General features: G+C 54.4%; 7 protein-coding genes across 7 annotated transcripts; 2 read left to right on the top strand and 5 right to left on the bottom strand.

Annotated features, from left to right (window-relative positions):
• Window positions 1–587: 587 nt before the first annotated feature.
• Window positions 588–1,338, bottom strand: CORC01_13180 (ribosomal protein L34e; the record flags this gene model as incomplete). Its single annotated transcript, XM_022624797.1, has 3 exons — window positions 588–776; window positions 1,038–1,161; window positions 1,301–1,338. The coding sequence occupies 3 exons, from the start codon at window positions 1,336–1,338 to the stop codon at window positions 588–590; spliced, it is 351 nt and encodes a 116-aa protein (XP_022468704.1).
• A 628-nt stretch (window positions 1,339–1,966) lies between these two features.
• Window positions 1,967–2,450, bottom strand: CORC01_13179 (uncharacterized protein; the record flags this gene model as incomplete). Its single annotated transcript, XM_022624796.1, has 3 exons — window positions 1,967–2,163; window positions 2,218–2,281; window positions 2,337–2,450. 3 exons carry the CDS (start codon window positions 2,448–2,450, stop codon window positions 1,967–1,969), a joined length of 375 nt encoding a protein of 124 aa, XP_022468703.1.
• Window positions 2,451–3,101: 651 nt separating this feature from the next.
• Window positions 3,102–4,360, top strand: CORC01_13178 (uncharacterized protein; the record flags this gene model as incomplete). The annotated part of the gene is made up of 2 exons (XM_022624795.1): window positions 3,102–3,121; window positions 3,472–4,360. 2 exons carry the CDS (start codon window positions 3,102–3,104, stop codon window positions 4,358–4,360), a joined length of 909 nt encoding a protein of 302 aa, XP_022468702.1.
• Window positions 4,361–7,872: 3,512 nt separating this feature from the next.
• On the bottom strand, window positions 7,873–9,689 carry CORC01_13177 (alkaline phosphatase; the record flags this gene model as incomplete). Its single annotated transcript, XM_022624794.1, has 2 exons — window positions 7,873–8,453; window positions 8,525–9,689. 2 exons carry the CDS (start codon window positions 9,687–9,689, stop codon window positions 7,873–7,875), a joined length of 1,746 nt encoding a protein of 581 aa, XP_022468701.1.
• Window positions 9,690–10,845: 1,156 nt separating this feature from the next.
• Window positions 10,846–12,777, bottom strand: CORC01_13176 (uncharacterized protein; the record flags this gene model as incomplete). Its single annotated transcript, XM_022624793.1, has 2 exons — window positions 10,846–12,502; window positions 12,599–12,777. The coding sequence occupies 2 exons, from the start codon at window positions 12,775–12,777 to the stop codon at window positions 10,846–10,848; spliced, it is 1,836 nt and encodes a 611-aa protein (XP_022468700.1).
• Window positions 12,778–13,425: 648 nt separating this feature from the next.
• CORC01_13175 (uncharacterized protein) lies at window positions 13,426–13,644 on the bottom strand (the record flags this gene model as incomplete). The annotated part of the gene is made up of 1 exon (XM_022624792.1): window positions 13,426–13,644. The coding sequence occupies one exon, from the start codon at window positions 13,642–13,644 to the stop codon at window positions 13,426–13,428; it is 219 nt and encodes a 72-aa protein (XP_022468699.1).
• A 751-nt stretch (window positions 13,645–14,395) lies between these two features.
• On the top strand, window positions 14,396–16,062 carry CORC01_13174 (uncharacterized protein; the record flags this gene model as incomplete). Its single annotated transcript, XM_022624791.1, has 6 exons — window positions 14,396–14,509; window positions 14,574–14,711; window positions 14,769–14,916; window positions 14,976–15,191; window positions 15,242–15,855; window positions 15,919–16,062. 6 exons carry the CDS (start codon window positions 14,396–14,398, stop codon window positions 16,060–16,062), a joined length of 1,374 nt encoding a protein of 457 aa, XP_022468698.1.
• Between the last annotated feature and the right edge of the window lie 20 nt (window positions 16,063–16,082).

The raw sequence follows: 16,082 nt of genomic DNA, 5'->3' as shown, positions 1-16,082 counted from the left end.
TGGTTGTGTTTGGTAGAGCTAGCAAGCCGCAACTTTTTTTTTTTCGGGAGCGCTGCCTCGGTGTCTTGAACGTCATGATTACAGGGTTGATTGGGATGCCGGTCTAGGCACGAAGAACAGTGACGGGAGGAACTAAAGTCAAGCGCGAATATGACAAGCAGCCTATGATGACTTCCTAGGCAGGAAGTATTTAAATCAAACAAAGTTATCAGATCGTAAAGGCGAGAAAAGTTCAATTTCGCTGTCATAATCCAGATCTCGGGAGTAAACCACTTTTTTTTTTTTGGGGCGCCACGACCAGACACCGCGGGGTTGTCGTCCGTCACAGAAAAACGAACGGGAATCCCACATGACCAATAAGAATTGTGTTGTTGAAGGGCTCGATTTCCGTTTTCATTCAGGTATCGAGGCCTAACAGTGCCCTAACGACAGCGTCGGCAAGAAGAACCGTTTCAATCCGCCTCGTGGCCCGACGATCCTTTGTATCATGCTGTTTTTGCCCTAATGAACACCGAAGCAATGAACCAACCCCTTATTCCCATCCTGCCAGTGTTGTGTTGACGTGACCAAGAAGAGATGCGTCGGGTTTATTTCTTCTTCTCGCTCTGGCTCTGCTCCTTGAGAACCTTCTTGACGATCTTCTGCTCTTCGATGAGGAAGGCACGGACGATACGGTCGCGGACACAGTTACCGCATCTCGAGCCACCGTACGCGCGCTGGACGGTCTTCTTGGGCTTAGAGATCTGGGAGTACTCGCGGGGGCGGAGGGCGGGGACCTATGGCGGTCAAGTTAGCATGCCGTCCGAGTTGTTACAAGCCGCTCGAAATCGAAATTCGTCGTTGCCATCTGGGAGCGCCGGTCCCTCAAGTCTTGCCATCCTCCTTTGCAACAAGTCTCAACATGACCTCCGAGACAAGGTGCATCTCTTTCCTAGTAAAGCCATGACCATGACCAAATGGCAACCCCCAAGTCCCGTGCTCTCTCAGATGGCTTCTCGGATCGTTCGTTTCGGCTTCGGTGCTGGGTTCGAACTTACGCCAGGGAGCTTGACACCGCAGTCACCGCACTTGGGGGCAGTACCGCGCTTCTTGATGTGAAGGATTCTCAGCTCACCACCCGGGGTCTTGACGATGCGGGTGAGGTTGGAGGAGGTGTTGTAGCTGCACGCGGAAATTTTCCAGGTCAGCCTCTTTTTCCCAGTCTATCCACCAAGCACATTCTTTGCGAGCGCGGGGAAAGAGTAATGTCGTTCTCTCGTTTACTCGATCGTGTTCAACATCTCTAGAAGGGATCACTCACCCGTTACGGCGGCGGTACTGGACACGGTTTCCGGCCATTGTGACTGATTTGCTGCGGGCTGCGGGTTGGTTAGTTGAGAGTCGAGGATCGCGAGCGGATTTTCGTGCTTTCTCGAAATTTTGTGTGGGTGGAAAGATGAGATAGAGCCCGCTTAGTCGACCAATGAGGCGGGGGCAGTGAGTGGCAAGCCACAGGTGGCTGCTGCCAGCTGGAAAGCCCCGGACTGAGCCCAGCTCACGTGCCAGCTGCGCTAACATTTTTTTTTGGAGAAGAGTCACTGTGGACGGCCAATTGGGCGAGTGCGGAATGGAATGCGACCCGCTGTGTGCCAGCTGTGGCAGCACTGATTTCGTGACCTCGACTGCCTTGGAGTCTGATACCTAAAGAAATTACTCCCCTGATTCTCTGCTCTGAAGATACATAGTTGATAGCGTCGCTTTATTTCAACTCGGATTCGAGTTCCGACTGCTTCTTGCCTGACATCTTCGAATATGCCCCGCATATAGTTTACAACGGGTTCCCAAAGCCCTTTTCCCAACCTAAGCATTTGCCCATATTTACTCCATCAAGCCATGACCTACCCAAACGATGATCCCTTTCCCGCATGCTAGCCGACCTAACGCCATAAGTACTGACTGATACATCCTACCCCCAGAAAAGATGGCTTCAGGAGTCCGTTGTTGTCCAGTCTGGGTGGTCTGTCACACGCCATGCCTTAATGCCATTTGGCTCCTCTTTCCGACGTTGTGTGGCATGTTCCATAATGTCCGTTACCTTGTCGCTCTTTCTGAGGTCCTGGAAGTCTTGCACCTCCTTCTTGGCCGCAGCCACCGATTCCATGTACGATTGGAACGTGATTTGAGCTAGATAATATGGAATTAGTGGACGAAGCATGTTAGGAAAGGCTTCAGACGTACGACTTGGTTGTTTGATGGACAAAGGCTCCATCATTCTTGGGATCGTCGTGCGCAACCCGCGAAGCTTCGCAAGAGGTCAGTTCCGTGATCCATCCGTTTGCGCGGTTGGGATGACAAACTTTGATATGCAAGAGCTTGAGCTCGTCTAGTGCCTGTTCGAGACGCTCCTCATCCCACACCTCGGCGTCCTGAGTACCAGGCTCACTCTTGATGGATGGGCCGTTGTTTGCCATGGTATTGCAAGTTGGTCGGAGACACACAGGGGTCTATTGAATCATGGCGTAGAAGAAAGGTAGGAAGGAAGGGTCGAATCGGTCGGCGGACCAGCGAGCAGGCGGTGTGGTGTGTTTGGACCGGAAGTTGAGAGTCGAGTCGACGGTCCGAGGCGTTTCCACGAGCAGACCGGCGAGGGTGGGTGGAAGCGATGCGGAGCGAGAGCTTGAGGCGCAACACGCAATGGCAGCCGAAAGAACGTCGAGGAACGGTAAAGGCTGGATAAGTGTTTGCAAATGTCTCGAATGCGACGGTCCACGAGGCAAACGTGCCGATGCAAGCTGTTGGTTCAGCGGTTGGGGTCTAAAAGGAGTATGGAGGACGGGCCGGAGATACTGTGTGATGGATTCTTGTCTTCAGTGTCTGGTACGCGGCGCAGATGCACCGTGCAGTTCATCCGGCCAGGGCCAGAATCGGGTCCCAGCAGACTTTCGCGTCAAGGTGGTTGGTGCGTTGTTCTACCGAGTCCCTTTCCCCACTCTTCCCGCAGGGTCAGTACATCCCGCCTAGATCCATAAGGTAGGTGTACCTTATGTAGGTACCTATCACTATCAGCTACCAGGCACCCAGGTAGGTTTCCTCACCACTCCCGTCGTCTACCTATTCCATTGATGATTGGTCACGTGAACCTGTATGTCGAGTCCGAGGCGGAAGGTGCAGCTTGCGTTCCGGCCAGGCAATCAACCTTTGGAGGAGAAGAAACAAGAAGGCGAATACATAAAGGCGGATGCCCATTGCTTCCAATCATTCTCACTCCCCCATACGGACCATCATCAACCCAGCAACAGAATATCGTGCATTGCAACAACGTCCGTCTCACCCCCCTCAGATTCTCAGCAAACCTGCAGATACACACACTTGACAGGCACAAGGTACGTGCAACGGGAACGCCAAGCCCTGTAGGCCTGCAGCTGGATCCTGGAAGCTGACCCTCGCTAGAAAGGTTAGCCGGAGAGCGGATTAACTGCCAACCTAGTTCAGACCGTGCGGATTGGAATTCTCTGACTCCAACCTCTCCGTGTTCCCTGCCGCTCCGTCACGACATAGCTATAACCCTTCTGAGGAAAGGTATTCACCCCAAGAAGGACCATCGTCAACAAAAAGCTGTCGCACCACCTTCGCCTTCATATTTCCGCCCCTCGATTCCCTGATTTCGTCGCGTCCGCCGTTCCCCCGGATCCCTCACCCACTGATTCCATTTCCCCACCTACCCTTCACAACCGCCAAGCTGGACTCCTCCGTCATCATGTCGAATGCGCCTCCGCCTGCGCTCTTACCACCGCCCGAGGGCATCTTCCGGACCTTCGAAGACCTTCTGACCTCGGTCCAGCGCGTCGCGAAGGATCAGGGATACGGAGTCGTCAAGCTTCGCGCCTCCAATTACCGCGACGGCAAACCCACCCGCTACGACTTGGTATGCGACCGCGGCGGCGTCAAGTACAGCAGCACCGCGAAGAAGCGTAACCCCTCGACGCGCAAGGTTGACTGCCCATGGCGTGCAAAGGCCGTCTGCGAGGTCCAGCTCGGAAATCAGTGGCGCTTTGCTGTTCAGGAGGGTAGTCACAACCACGAGCCTCGCATCGCGACCGCCCCTCCCGGGCAGGAAAACACCCCCCTAGCTCAGTCGATCCGCTCCTTCACCAATAAGATTGATCGCCTCAACCACGACATGAATCAAGGCTTTGTTCGAATCGAACAAGTTCTCGACACGATGAACAAGCGTCTGGAGAATCTCGAGAATCGTGCGGGAGGCTACGAGCCTCGTTTCCAGAACATGGAATCGCGGTTACAAGGCGTGGAGGCCCGTGGAAGCATGGAGCTGCCCATGGATGATGTCGACGCTCGACTACTGTCATCTTCGGTCATGTAGAACAATGATCCCGTTGACAAGTCGGGCGTCGAGGCTTCGGATGAGAACAACAACTATGTGTGGACGGCTAATTCCTGATCATACCTCGGCACCACGAAAACGTTCCGGGCACTGACGTCTGCACGCAGCATGCGACGGATTGGAAGGAGGATCATGAGCAGACGACAGCAAGAGATTCACTTTTCGCAGAATGTAGTTATGGATAAGGAGACGAGCCTGGGTAGGGTTGGCAGGACAAATTATGTTATCAGGGCGTTGGACAGCGGTCAGGGCGTTTCGGACACATTCATCCTCATTTTCCATGTTTCTAGTGCGACGAAGCGACGAAGCGGCATTGGTCGCTGGTCAGGAACTTTAGCCCTAGGAGACGATGCTGTCTTCCATTCAAGCTTCGCGATATCACAGGAGGGCGGCCTTTTTTTTTTTTGTGCGGTTCAGGCATGTTTGGCGGACATCAAGGTCCAGTAGGTACCTATAGTGCTTTGGGATGTATCATATGATCATCGCATTTCAGCGTCACCTTGCACACACGTCCCCTGTTGAATTGTTATTCGGATGGTCCAGGTCGTGAAGATGGCTCTTTCCTCATTGTATCCGGGACCACCTAGCTCGCAGCGGAGCAATGTGCCGAAGCATGACGTAACGGGAGCAAGTATTCGACACCTAGTCGGATGCTGCCTCTTCGCCCATGGCTCGCGGAACTGACTTTTTTCATGTTCCTTGCCTCGACTACCTAGGTGCGAATACGCTATTCAGACTTCCACCGAAGCTCATCTCGCAATCTGGACCCTGCGACTCGACGACTTGCACGAGCTGCCTCGCCATGGAACGGAGGCCAGTCCGCGGGCACAGTATCAACTCCCACATCGGAATCCGACTTCGCACGTCCGCAATACACACACTGTGAGGCCAGATCCATCATCCCACACACACCCATGACAAGCTCCGGTTGGTTTCCCTTCCTGGTGTAAGCAAACATTGTTCCTAATCAAGACATGCGCGCCGGCCGGCAGAGAACGCCACCAGATTCGCTTTGCAACCCTTGGCCCTCGAGGCAGCACTACACCATCAGACTACCTATGTGTCGGTCCGCGGAGCCCCCTCCGCCCACTCCCGTCTACGCCCCCGCGCTCTGCGGCTTTCTTCCTAGCCGGCAGAATCCTGAGGGTTAAACCCCCATGTCGTTGCTCGGGCCAAACTGCTCTGGCTGGACCAACATACATATTACGAGTCCCCAACTTACGAACATTCTTGTTCTGGACGCATTTTGCGCCAGGGCAGTAGGTTGGCAAGCCCGGGGATTGGCATGCTTGTTCGCGACCTATCTACGTTCATCCGAAAATGTTGCATGCAGATTTGTGCAGTACAGTAGTCACCACCCACCCCCTCCCTTCGCTCCCATCGATCGGGGCGCTCGCTTGCACATGCATCTCACATGCTACGCAGCCACAGCCTGGCAGCGTTGGAGATGCTGCGTCACTTGCTATCAGATTGCATTCTATTGCCAAGGCCCATGGCCATTCCCTTCAGACTTCAGCCCAGCCGGCCACGACGCACAGTCCATCCACGAAAACCTCCAACGAAAGAAGGTGCATTTTGGGGAACGGCTGCCGACGACTTTGTTTGTTGTCTAGGCACTGCACGGATACATATGGCTTCCTACTCGATCCTCCTATGCCTGCTCCCTGAGCACAGTGCGTCCATAACCTCGGGTTGAGGGAGAGACGGGGTTGGGTCACACGAGGGCACCACTGATCTCAACCTTGCCTGTCCGCGACGCTTTCAGCCCCGATAGCTATCAGAGCAACTCTCACCTTCGCAGACTAGGCATATGCCGCATTTCCTCCTCGTAGCCAGGGGTCACCTCGGACTCTGCAGACTTTGCTCCAATAACTGACGGAGCTTCAACCAAGAAATCCTCCACTGGCAGGGTCTCGTTGACGAGCGGGTGTCCCATTTAGACAACGGGTTTGCAAGCCACTTGACATTGTTCCCTGGATTCCCGCTTGGCTGGATGAACGACAGACTGGCCTAGGTAGACCGTACGTGGACAGAGCCCCTCGGTTGGCTGCGGATGACAGCCGCCGATACGTCGATCCCCGCCTATTGTCGATGACTACGGCCGTAACGCCCAAAGGATGAGGAGCCGCTGAAATCGTCAACTACAACGAGTATCAGATTGCATGACGAGGCAATGTTCAATGCAGTCCTCCACCCGCAACGGGGAATAACTCCGGGAATCTTTGGAACTGGGACTCGATATACTATGCCACTGTCCGACTTTATTTTTTTGAAATCTCTTTTTTCCTGTTTTCCATGCCGGGTACATGCAGTCCAAACCCCATCATCCCATCACGCGCGCGTACAGGCTTTTGGATATACGGCCGAAGAAGAGAAGCTCTGCATCAAGGCCATATTATTCAGTTCTGGCCCTTGTTTAGCCAATGCAGCGAAGATCCGGAAACAATGGCATCCGAGGATCGTGTACCCAGGGAATCCACCACGACCTACCGATCTTCTCTCTTCTCTCCCTCGCCCAACTCTCCACCAACAGCAGCCAACGGCGTGGCCCTACCCACCTTCGCATCTCGCACTCGGCTAACACGATTGACAAACAAACATTTACAACGGTCCCCCCTGTTAATGGCAGGGGTAAAGCCAAATTGGCAGGAGCCGCTGGTTCAGGCTGATGAGATCGGGTTGCAGAGCAAGGCCAAGCACGGTTCATCACATGTGCTGCGCCAACAACAAATCACATCACATCTCCAAACCTTCAAAGTTTAGGCGAAACTGGCCGCCTCCGCGCGGTCCTTACCTCACGTTTTTGCGGTTCGCTGCGAAGGTGAGTAAGTCTCTTCGAAGTCTCAGGATGAGCCAACCGCCAAACCCCCAACCCCCCCAATCATTCGCAGGCGGCTGGATGCACATATCTCCGGCGAGGGAGAGGAAACAAGAGACAGCACCAATCATGTAATCTGCCGCAAGAGATCAAAGGATGGCGGTAAGGAATCAGGCCACCCGCCTTTGTTCACTTGTCGTGAAAGGGCTGAACTCGATCCGGGTCCTGCACTCGAATTCTCTGATGCTAGGGCGTCGACAGGGCATTGGCCATACTTGGAGTCGATAGTCTTCCATAGAACGAGTTCGTACCCTTATACACTGCCCGTTGAGTTCGAGCCATTTCGTGGCCATGGCTTACGGCGTGTATTGATGTTCCCGTGCCTGGCGTGCTTGATGAGGGCCCTTCTTACTTCTTCACTTCGCACATTATGGCCAATAAACAATAGACTTTGATGTCATGTCTGATTGATGTGAATACATTGCTCTATAGCTGCGCGTTTGTTGCTATGATTAGATCGTGTTCCAGCGAATCGGGACAGCGGCCCCTATGCTCCCAAAAAAAATTTAATTCAACACGTCCGGTAACTCCAGTAATGCCACATGCCCCCTTCCACCCTGGCCGCCACTCGATGACTCAGGGCGGCTCTCCTGCCAATGCTATGAGTCTCGACTTAGGCAGCGCCGGCCTTCAGTAGGTGGGCGTACTCCAAGCTCTGACTGCGGCTCCAGCTGCCGGGGTCCTCGACCATGGCCGACATCTGCTGCTGCTGCAAGCTCATGGCGCCGAGCTGCTTCTTGTTCATCTTCTCCTTCAACTCCTCGGTGATAGCATCGACGTCGACGTTGAGGTATCCGCGGAGGAACTTGCCGACGTCCGTGTTCTCAATGTTGCCGCGGATCTTCTGGGCCTTTTCGCCGCCGGTGCTGTAGACGTTTACGTCGAGCGCCGTGTGGCCGTGGGTGCTCCAGCCGACGTGGGCGCGGAGGCTGATCATGGCGGCAAATGTCTGGACCGACACTTCGGGGTAGTCGACGAGGGCCTGGAGCTCCTCAGGGTGCGCGTTGTTGATACCGAGGCCGGGGATGACGAGCTCCTTGTTGATCCATTGCTTGAGCTCCTCCTGATTTTGAGGCTTGCCGCCGTTGGCGGCGATCTTTTGCAGGAACTTCTTGGAGAGCAGCTCGGCGGACGCGGTAGCCCTTGCGAGGGCCTTGGGGTACCAGTTGTAGACAGGGAGGTGTCCAGGCTCCTCTGTTACGTCAGAGATTAGCTGGCTGCAGACAGATTTGTTTCGAGGGCTGGACGAAAACTTGGAAACTTACGCAAAGCAGTGGCAAGGCCACCGGTTTCGTGATCGCTGGTGGCCACCAACAGAGACTCGGTCTTGCTGTCCTTAACAAAGTCGGAGACGAGCTTGAAGGCCTTGTCGTACTCGAGGACCTCCCGGACCTGGGCCGCGGGGTCATTGATGTGGCCGGCGTGGTCGATCCTGCTGCCCTCGATCATCAGGAAGAAGCCCTTGTCGCTGTTCTCCGTCGCCTTCTCGAGGGCGCGCAGGGCCGTAGCAGCCATCTCGCTCAGGCTGGGGTAGACGTCGCTCATGTTGCGGCGGTCAATCTCAAAGGGGATATCGTAGTGGGCGAAGAGGCCGAGCTGCGGGAACGAGACCTTTTCGCCGCCCTCGAGGGCGTCGAAGGCGGCGCGGTCGCCGGCGTATGTCCAGCCGAATTCGTCCTGTGCTTTCTTGACGACGTCGGTGTTGTCCAGTCTGCAGCTGCCGTCGGTGCCGTTGGGGAGGAAGTGACAGCGACCGCCGCCGAGCATGATGTCGACGACCCTGCCGAGGGGACCGTCGCCGACCTCCTGGAGGGCGATGTCGTCGTTCATGGCGCGGGTGATAACGTGGCTGGCAAAGCAGGCGGGTGTGGCATCGGTGATGTCGGTGGTGACGACAAGGCCGGTCATGAAGCCAGCGCGCTTGGCGGCCTCGAGAACGGTGCCGCAGGGCTCGTAGTCGGGGAGAACTGAGATGGCGCCGTTGTAGCTCTTTTTCCCGCAGGAGAAGGCAGTAGCGCCGGCGGCGCTGTCGGTGACGAGGGAGTTTGAGGAGCGGGTGCGGGAGGAGCCCCAGAAGTGCCTGTCGAGGGTGAGGACGTCGTCCTCGGGGAGACCCTCTACGTGCTGGCGGAAGCTGCGCGTCAGGGAAAGAGAGGCCGGGCCCATGCCATCGGAGACCATGAAGATGAGGTTGCGCTTGCCATCTGTGTTACCGCCTGGCGGTGGAAACCTGGTCGAGCTCCGGTGTTGGGTCCATACCGCGAGAACGATGAGGGCGGCGGTGGCGAGGAGGGCCCAGGCGAACAGGACGATTTCGCGGAGGCGCGAGGGGCCTGGGGGTGGGGAGGAGTCGTCGCTGTCGTCGCCCTCGCGGCGGTCATTGATGAGGGGCGTCCGTTCAGAGGACTGCGCGTTCGCGGTGTTAACCATGATTGACCACTTACGGATGCGTAAAGAAAACCTCAAGCTTAAAAGGCGATTGTTGGGATGAGGGAGAGTTTGGAAGAGTTTGTGCTTACCATGTTGGGACGTGACTAGGTCCTCTTTGCGTGTCGAACGCAGCAGGGTTCGTATCTCGTTCGCTGTTCCTTCGGTCCTTGTCGCAGGTGAAGCCGGGGAGGGTTTGGGAGCTGACTCTTGTCTGGGTTGATAAGGTACCTTAAGGTAGGTAAGTGACGGGGGGGTGGTTCTTTTCAGATGACGGAGCCGAGCCAGGCAGCCCCGCCACTATCGCTTCTGCTGTGCAGTAAGCCCAGGTGCCTTGACAATCTTTCCAGGTCACCTACCTTGGGGGATAGCTCCGTGGTGTCTCTCTTCCAGGTTCCAATTCAGGCAATAGGTCACGGACCTCACGAGGTGCCTCCTTCGCTGCAGGGTTCACCGTCTTCTGCCAATCCCGACGCGTCCATTGGGAGCTTGGGAACGTTTGGAGTAACTTGTGAGTGGCTCCCCTAAATCCCCACCATTCTAGCCATGTGCTGTGACATCACGCCCGCCTTGTCATCCCGTGGTCACAGGTGCCATCTCGCCCTCCCCCTCCACCCACCGAACCTTAGATTGGACCACTGGATGACTTTGCGAGCTAATTAGAGGATTGGTCTTGCGTTGCGGGCTGGGCTGAGCCTCACACAAACTCCTCCCAGGGTCTCGCCCGCGCTGTCAGCTGGACTGCTTGCCGTTGGCTTAGACGGTATCAGGTGGGCGCGCATCTGCGGGGAGAGGTTGGGTAGATAAAACCCATATCATATCCCCCTTCATGCTCGGGAGCCCGAATGTGGTTAGGATCAGCTAGCTGCCGTTGGTCGCCCTGGATATCTAATTGGATCGAAATCTCAGAGTAATCGGCAAAGGAGCTTTTGTTTGATTCACATGGCATTTCGTGGTTTGGGCCGATGAAACCTTGTTGCGAGTGTCTCTGATCATCTCTTTCTCCATATCTCGAGGGGTTGGTGGTGTGAGTGAGTTTGTAGATTCACGAGCGTACTTTGCTCTTATGTTTGATTTTTACGTCATCCTCCATCATGCTATGAACTTGTGATTGGTATCAATTACTAATTAAGTGCAGTCACCTAATAAAGGTCATGGCTCAAGCAATGCGCTCGCCCATGTTCTCCATCAAACCTCTGAACGGCGGATAAGGCCCCGAGCCCCTCAGCAGCTGTAGCGCCTCCGCCGGGCCCCTGATGTCGTTCCAAAGATGCACAAACATGCGATCCTCGTCAGACTCGTAGTCGTTCCCTCGCCAGATTAGCTGCCGCGCGTATACGGCCAGGAACTTCAGCATCTCCTTGAGGCTCTCCGTCGCTGGGTCATTGACGACATGGAGCACTCCGTCCGAGATTCTTATTTCCCTGTACCACGACCGCCGGTCCTGTGCAGGCAAGCTCAGCGAGAAGCCGCCAGGGCGCCGGTGGCACTGCAAGTAGTCGACCCAGTAGAGAACCTCGCGCGCCGAGAATGTGGTATGGCCCAGCACTGTTAGATTGGTGAGGTGTCTGAAGCTCTCGAGAGCGCGGAGCGTCCAAGTCGGATTTTCCCCTTTTAGGCCGACAAAGGAGAGAGTCTGGAGCCTCGGCACATTTCGGGCAATGTCCTCGAGCTCTTGGCATCCCAAAGGGAAGTACGTGTGCAGCCGCAAGTCCCGAAGACCCGGCATGGCCATCACTGCGTTCATAGTGAGCCAGCTCCGTACCTTCCATCCTAGAGTAGGGTTGGTGGTGTCTCTGTCGGGACACTCGGCCAGGAAGAGATACTCCAGCTTCTGCGTCCCGAGTGCCTTGTAGAAGTCTTCGTAGCACCCTGTCGAGAAAATGTGCAACCTATGAAGATGTAAGTGAGGAAGAGCATCAGCGAGGGCGGGAACGAGGACTGGAAAGCGGAAGAGGTGGAGGTTTCGGAGTCCCTGGCAAGATGTCAGCCAAGAAGCAACGGCACTGCGGTTCTCTTCCGCCCAGCGTTTGAATCTAGCACTTTCAGGCCTGGACGGCGAGAAGTTGAGGCTGAGGGTCAGCGACGTCAAGGTCGTCAGCTCGAAGATTTGATGCAACTCAAAGGGCGGGTTAACTAGGAAATTCAAGGTTAGCTGTTGGAGACAAGTCTGCTGCGGAATTGCCTCCAAAAGTGGCACCCGGATGTTGTTGAGGGAACAGCCAAACGAGCGCAGCTGATTCGACTGTAGGTTCGAGAAGAAAGATGCAAAGGAAGAAACGTGAGAGTCGTTGGCCTGTACCACTGAAAGCCTCGTCAACTTTGGGAGATGTCTGGTGATTATTGCAGCCACGAATACATCCAAGCCTTGCAAGAAGACGAGGGAAAGACTTTCCAGCTCCTGAAAGGCACGTATGACGGGCTGGATCGTCTCCCACCTATCTGCGGTCAAACTCCTGAGCATGACCCGCAAGTCTCGTCTCTTAGCCAAGTGAGGCAGCTCACAGAGGAGGTTACGGCTGTAGTATTCGACGTCCGGGCTATGGGCAGTGATGCGGTGCGCCGCGACGATGCTTTGATAAGTCGTCGGGTTCTGCTGGGCAGCCTCACGAAGGATCTGGGCAATGAATCTTGGCTCGGGGAAGAGTCTGCACCCGCGGGTTGAGAGAAAGTTGAGAAGGTCCAGATGGCGTATGTAAAGCAGGTAAGGGTACGTAACTGGAAAGCCCTGGTACCCCGGCACGCCAGCAGACAGAGTGTCCCATAGGCCATCCGTTGACGGCGTGCCCCAATTCGTGGGAGAGGAAAGCTGCGCGCTGTTACCTGGTGAGTAAAAAAGTCTCCAATGGCGAGGATGGATAGCACAGGGCCGACGATGCATTTCCATATTCTCTCTACGGGTCTTGACTTACCTGTAGAGGCGTCGAGAAGCTAGCTCAGACAACTCTCTATTTAGAAGAGCACAACTTGCCAGACTCCCATGGTGTCCTTGCAGAGCAAGCTGGTCGAAGATAGCATCCCAAATGTCAACATGAAGGACTGGCTTGACACTCCTCGTTGTCCTCGCTGGAATGCTGTAACTTTCGTCCATGTTAGCTTGAATTGATAGTATCTCTCAATTATTATGAAATTTTTCGCTCAATATGCTGAGAATTATTCCTTCTATATCGTCAGGCTCAAACTCCTTTTATACCGTTAATTCATGCGACCTCGTGCAAAGTGAATAGGTGCTGGTGTTCGAAAGCCCATTTCCACACGAAGAAGTGAATGATCAAATCGAGGAGAACAAGGTCTACATTTTCTCAATTGTGAAAGATCGAAGAAGACTACGGCATCAATGGATCAAGTCAGAGTTGTTTTCTGCCTCCGACTAATTTGGTCAAGTTCCAGCCAATGAATCGTACACCGACTAAACACAGCGGCCTGTTTTCTGACAGCCCAGACGTTCGACCTTATGCTCTACTGTCCTGATCTATGTCAGATTGATCTCTAGATAGAAGATCAATGATGAATTTGCCCATCACCTCTTCGCTTTCTTCATAAATCTGCCTGAATAATGACGATTTAATAATTATGTTTGACGAGGTTTTTTCCATCACCACCCCTTCCTTGCTCCTAGGCTCTATGCTAGCGATGTTCTCATCACTGTAAACTCGTCCAGTCGATACCTTACAGACTGAGACTCTGCAGAGGGAAGGTATGCTGTTTATTACGTAAACCTCTGGGATATGTCGACAGCTCATGGGCATGAATCACTCATGTAAATCGGCCGAATGTTGTGTAGGTCGGGGTGGCATGGCTCGAGCACTCTGAAAGGAATCTTGATCAAGGCGCTGCCGTCCCAGACAGCGGGTCGGTTGATGTGTTGCAACTCTTTAAATACCAGATGGCAAGAGGCATTGAAGAGAAGAATGGGGTTATGCTGACACTTAGGAATGAGGAGGACGTAGTTACACATGTTGATGAATGAACTAATCAGGCCAATCCGGTATGCCCACCGAGAGCTCTGCCTATGGACTCGACGTTGATGGAGTGAATGGCTGTCAATGATACCAGTTTGAGAGTGTGAGATCGAAGAAACCTGGCACCAGAAGAATTCCTGCAACAACTTTACGCGATTACAACCAACAGTTATTGAGCCTTGTGTTTATTGTCTTCTTCATACAAAATGTCGCAAAAATCATGAAAAATGAGAGGCTACGGTAAAAAATAACATGATTATAAGCTGCCAAACATTTGAACACTGATGGGATCTCCGGTCACAGAGCTTGTTGGTTAACCAAACGCTTTCCCGGCCGTCGATACTCAGCATTATTGCCTCATTCTCAGCGTGAGGGTGCCACACAACTGGTACGGTTTGGAGGTGGGCAGGCTTCCAGCTTTCATCTCTCCTATCTACTATGCGCTGTTTTTCTGTAAAGAGTGTACGGTGATGAAGATGAGGATGCGGTGAAGCAACGGGGTTGAGCAGGAGCTGCTGTAGAGTGCACTTGCTGTGGTCGGATTTCTCAGGGAAGTAAGTTGCTAGAGCGCCCCGCACTGAGACTGGTTGACCCCAACGACCACTTTACGCCCCGACGCGCTTCGCCTATGACCAACGCCCCTCTCTCTCACTGATGCAAACGCAATGAACTTGGATCGAATTCAGCGTTCATGACTTCAGCCTCAATGATCTCATAAACCTCGGTGTCGGAAACTGTGGTGCCACGATGGCAATCCTTAACTTCACACTCAGCGAGGACGCTGTGGCCGCTTTTCGCGACGTCCTCGCTTGCCTGAACAAGTTCAGTGACGAGGTGTCCCTGGAAGCCAAGAAGGACAAGGTCAGTCGCACGCCGTCGAAGCACCGCAGGCGACGAGCCCGGATATTAACGGAAAGGCATGTAGTTGGTTCTCACTGCACTCAACGCATCCAAGTCAGCCTACTCCTGCTTCACATTTACCACCAATCGCTTCTGCTCTCGCTACCAGTTCGAGGGGAGTGCGCAGTACCGGGACAAGTTCTACTGCACTCTGTATATCAGGGTGAGCTATTCCGTCATACTTCGCTATGCGCCCAAACAGAGTCTTATCGTTCTATAGTCACTTGCTTCCATCTTTAGAAGCCGCGCAGGTGGCGATCTGCAGCGTGATCGCGAGAAGGAGAGCACGATCGACCGTTGCGATGTCGCTATTGAAGACGGTCCCGGTGTCAAGAGCCGCTTCATTGTGAAGCTAGTCTTCCGAAACGGTGCGCTTCTACGCCCTGAGTTGGCATGATCCAGAAGCGGCTACTGATTGATGATGTAGGTGTCACATCTACACATCGACTGCCGTTCGAGGTTGCGGTGCCAGTGCACGCGAAATTCGACCGTGATGAAGCGATTCATCATTGGACCATCCCGTCGCGGACTTTGAGGCAATTGATGGAACATTTTGGTCCTGGGGTCGAGCTTCTGGACATCAACTCAGACGGCGAACATGTCAACTTCACATGCTTCACGGAGAAGACGACAAATGGAGACGGTTGGATTTCAGCGTCCTTGGGTTTCTATTAATGCTAACATCAGATGTAGAGGTCCTCAAGAAACCACTACATACATCAATCGCCATCGAGGTTGACGAATTCGAAGACATCGAAATCGAAGACAAGCTCCGCATCGTCATAAGCGTCAAGGACTTCCGAGCCATTATCCAGCATGCCGGCATCACTGGCAACCATATCTCTGCTCGGTACTCCAATCCGGCGCGTCCGATACTGTTCACGTATCCCGGCGACGGCATAAGCTGCGAGTTCCTTCTGATGACGGTCGGCGAGAAGGGCAACCCGGCCCAGAAGACGAAGAGGGGCAAGGCGAAGGGTGCCCAAGCGGCTCCGCAACAGCAGCTCGAAGCCGCGTCTAGAAGACAGAGTGCCGCGCCGTCTGAAACTCCGCAACCCCAAGAGCAACCGCCCGCGCAGAGCATGCCGCCTCCACCGCTGGCGGCGTCTGCATCACGGAGTGGAATCGCCGCGCGAACTTCATTATTCGACTTACGGCCGTCACAGCGACCGCCTCCCGCTACTATGGCTTCTCAAAGCTTGTTTGTGGACGACCAGGATGAACAGGCATGGGAGCCCGTCAGGTATGAAGAGGACGATGATCCAGAGGAAGATGCCAGACTAGGGTGGGATCATAGTAATCAGCCTGTAAGTCTCCCTCACCCGGTCATTCTATCTAGGGCCATGCCATTGACGCACGCGTCTCGCCAGACCGCTTCCTCTATGCACCTGGCCCGCCCTGTCGCTGAAGAGAATGGCGAATTCGACGCGACTCCAGCCAGTAGTGCAGGATTGGAGCCCACACAGCGCCTTGACGATGTAAGGCGTCTGGGCCTGTTCTATCAAGGCCCATAATTTGCTGAGATGCACGAGAA

Source organism: Colletotrichum orchidophilum (assembly GCF_001831195.1).
Source record: "Colletotrichum orchidophilum strain IMI 309357 chromosome Unknown Scaffold_181.1, whole genome shotgun sequence".
NCBI classification, from domain to species: Eukaryota; Fungi; Ascomycota; class Sordariomycetes; order Glomerellales; family Glomerellaceae; genus Colletotrichum; species Colletotrichum orchidophilum.
The sequence above is the reverse complement of the archived record's forward strand: the minus strand, read 5'-3'. Positions and strand labels throughout refer to the sequence as shown.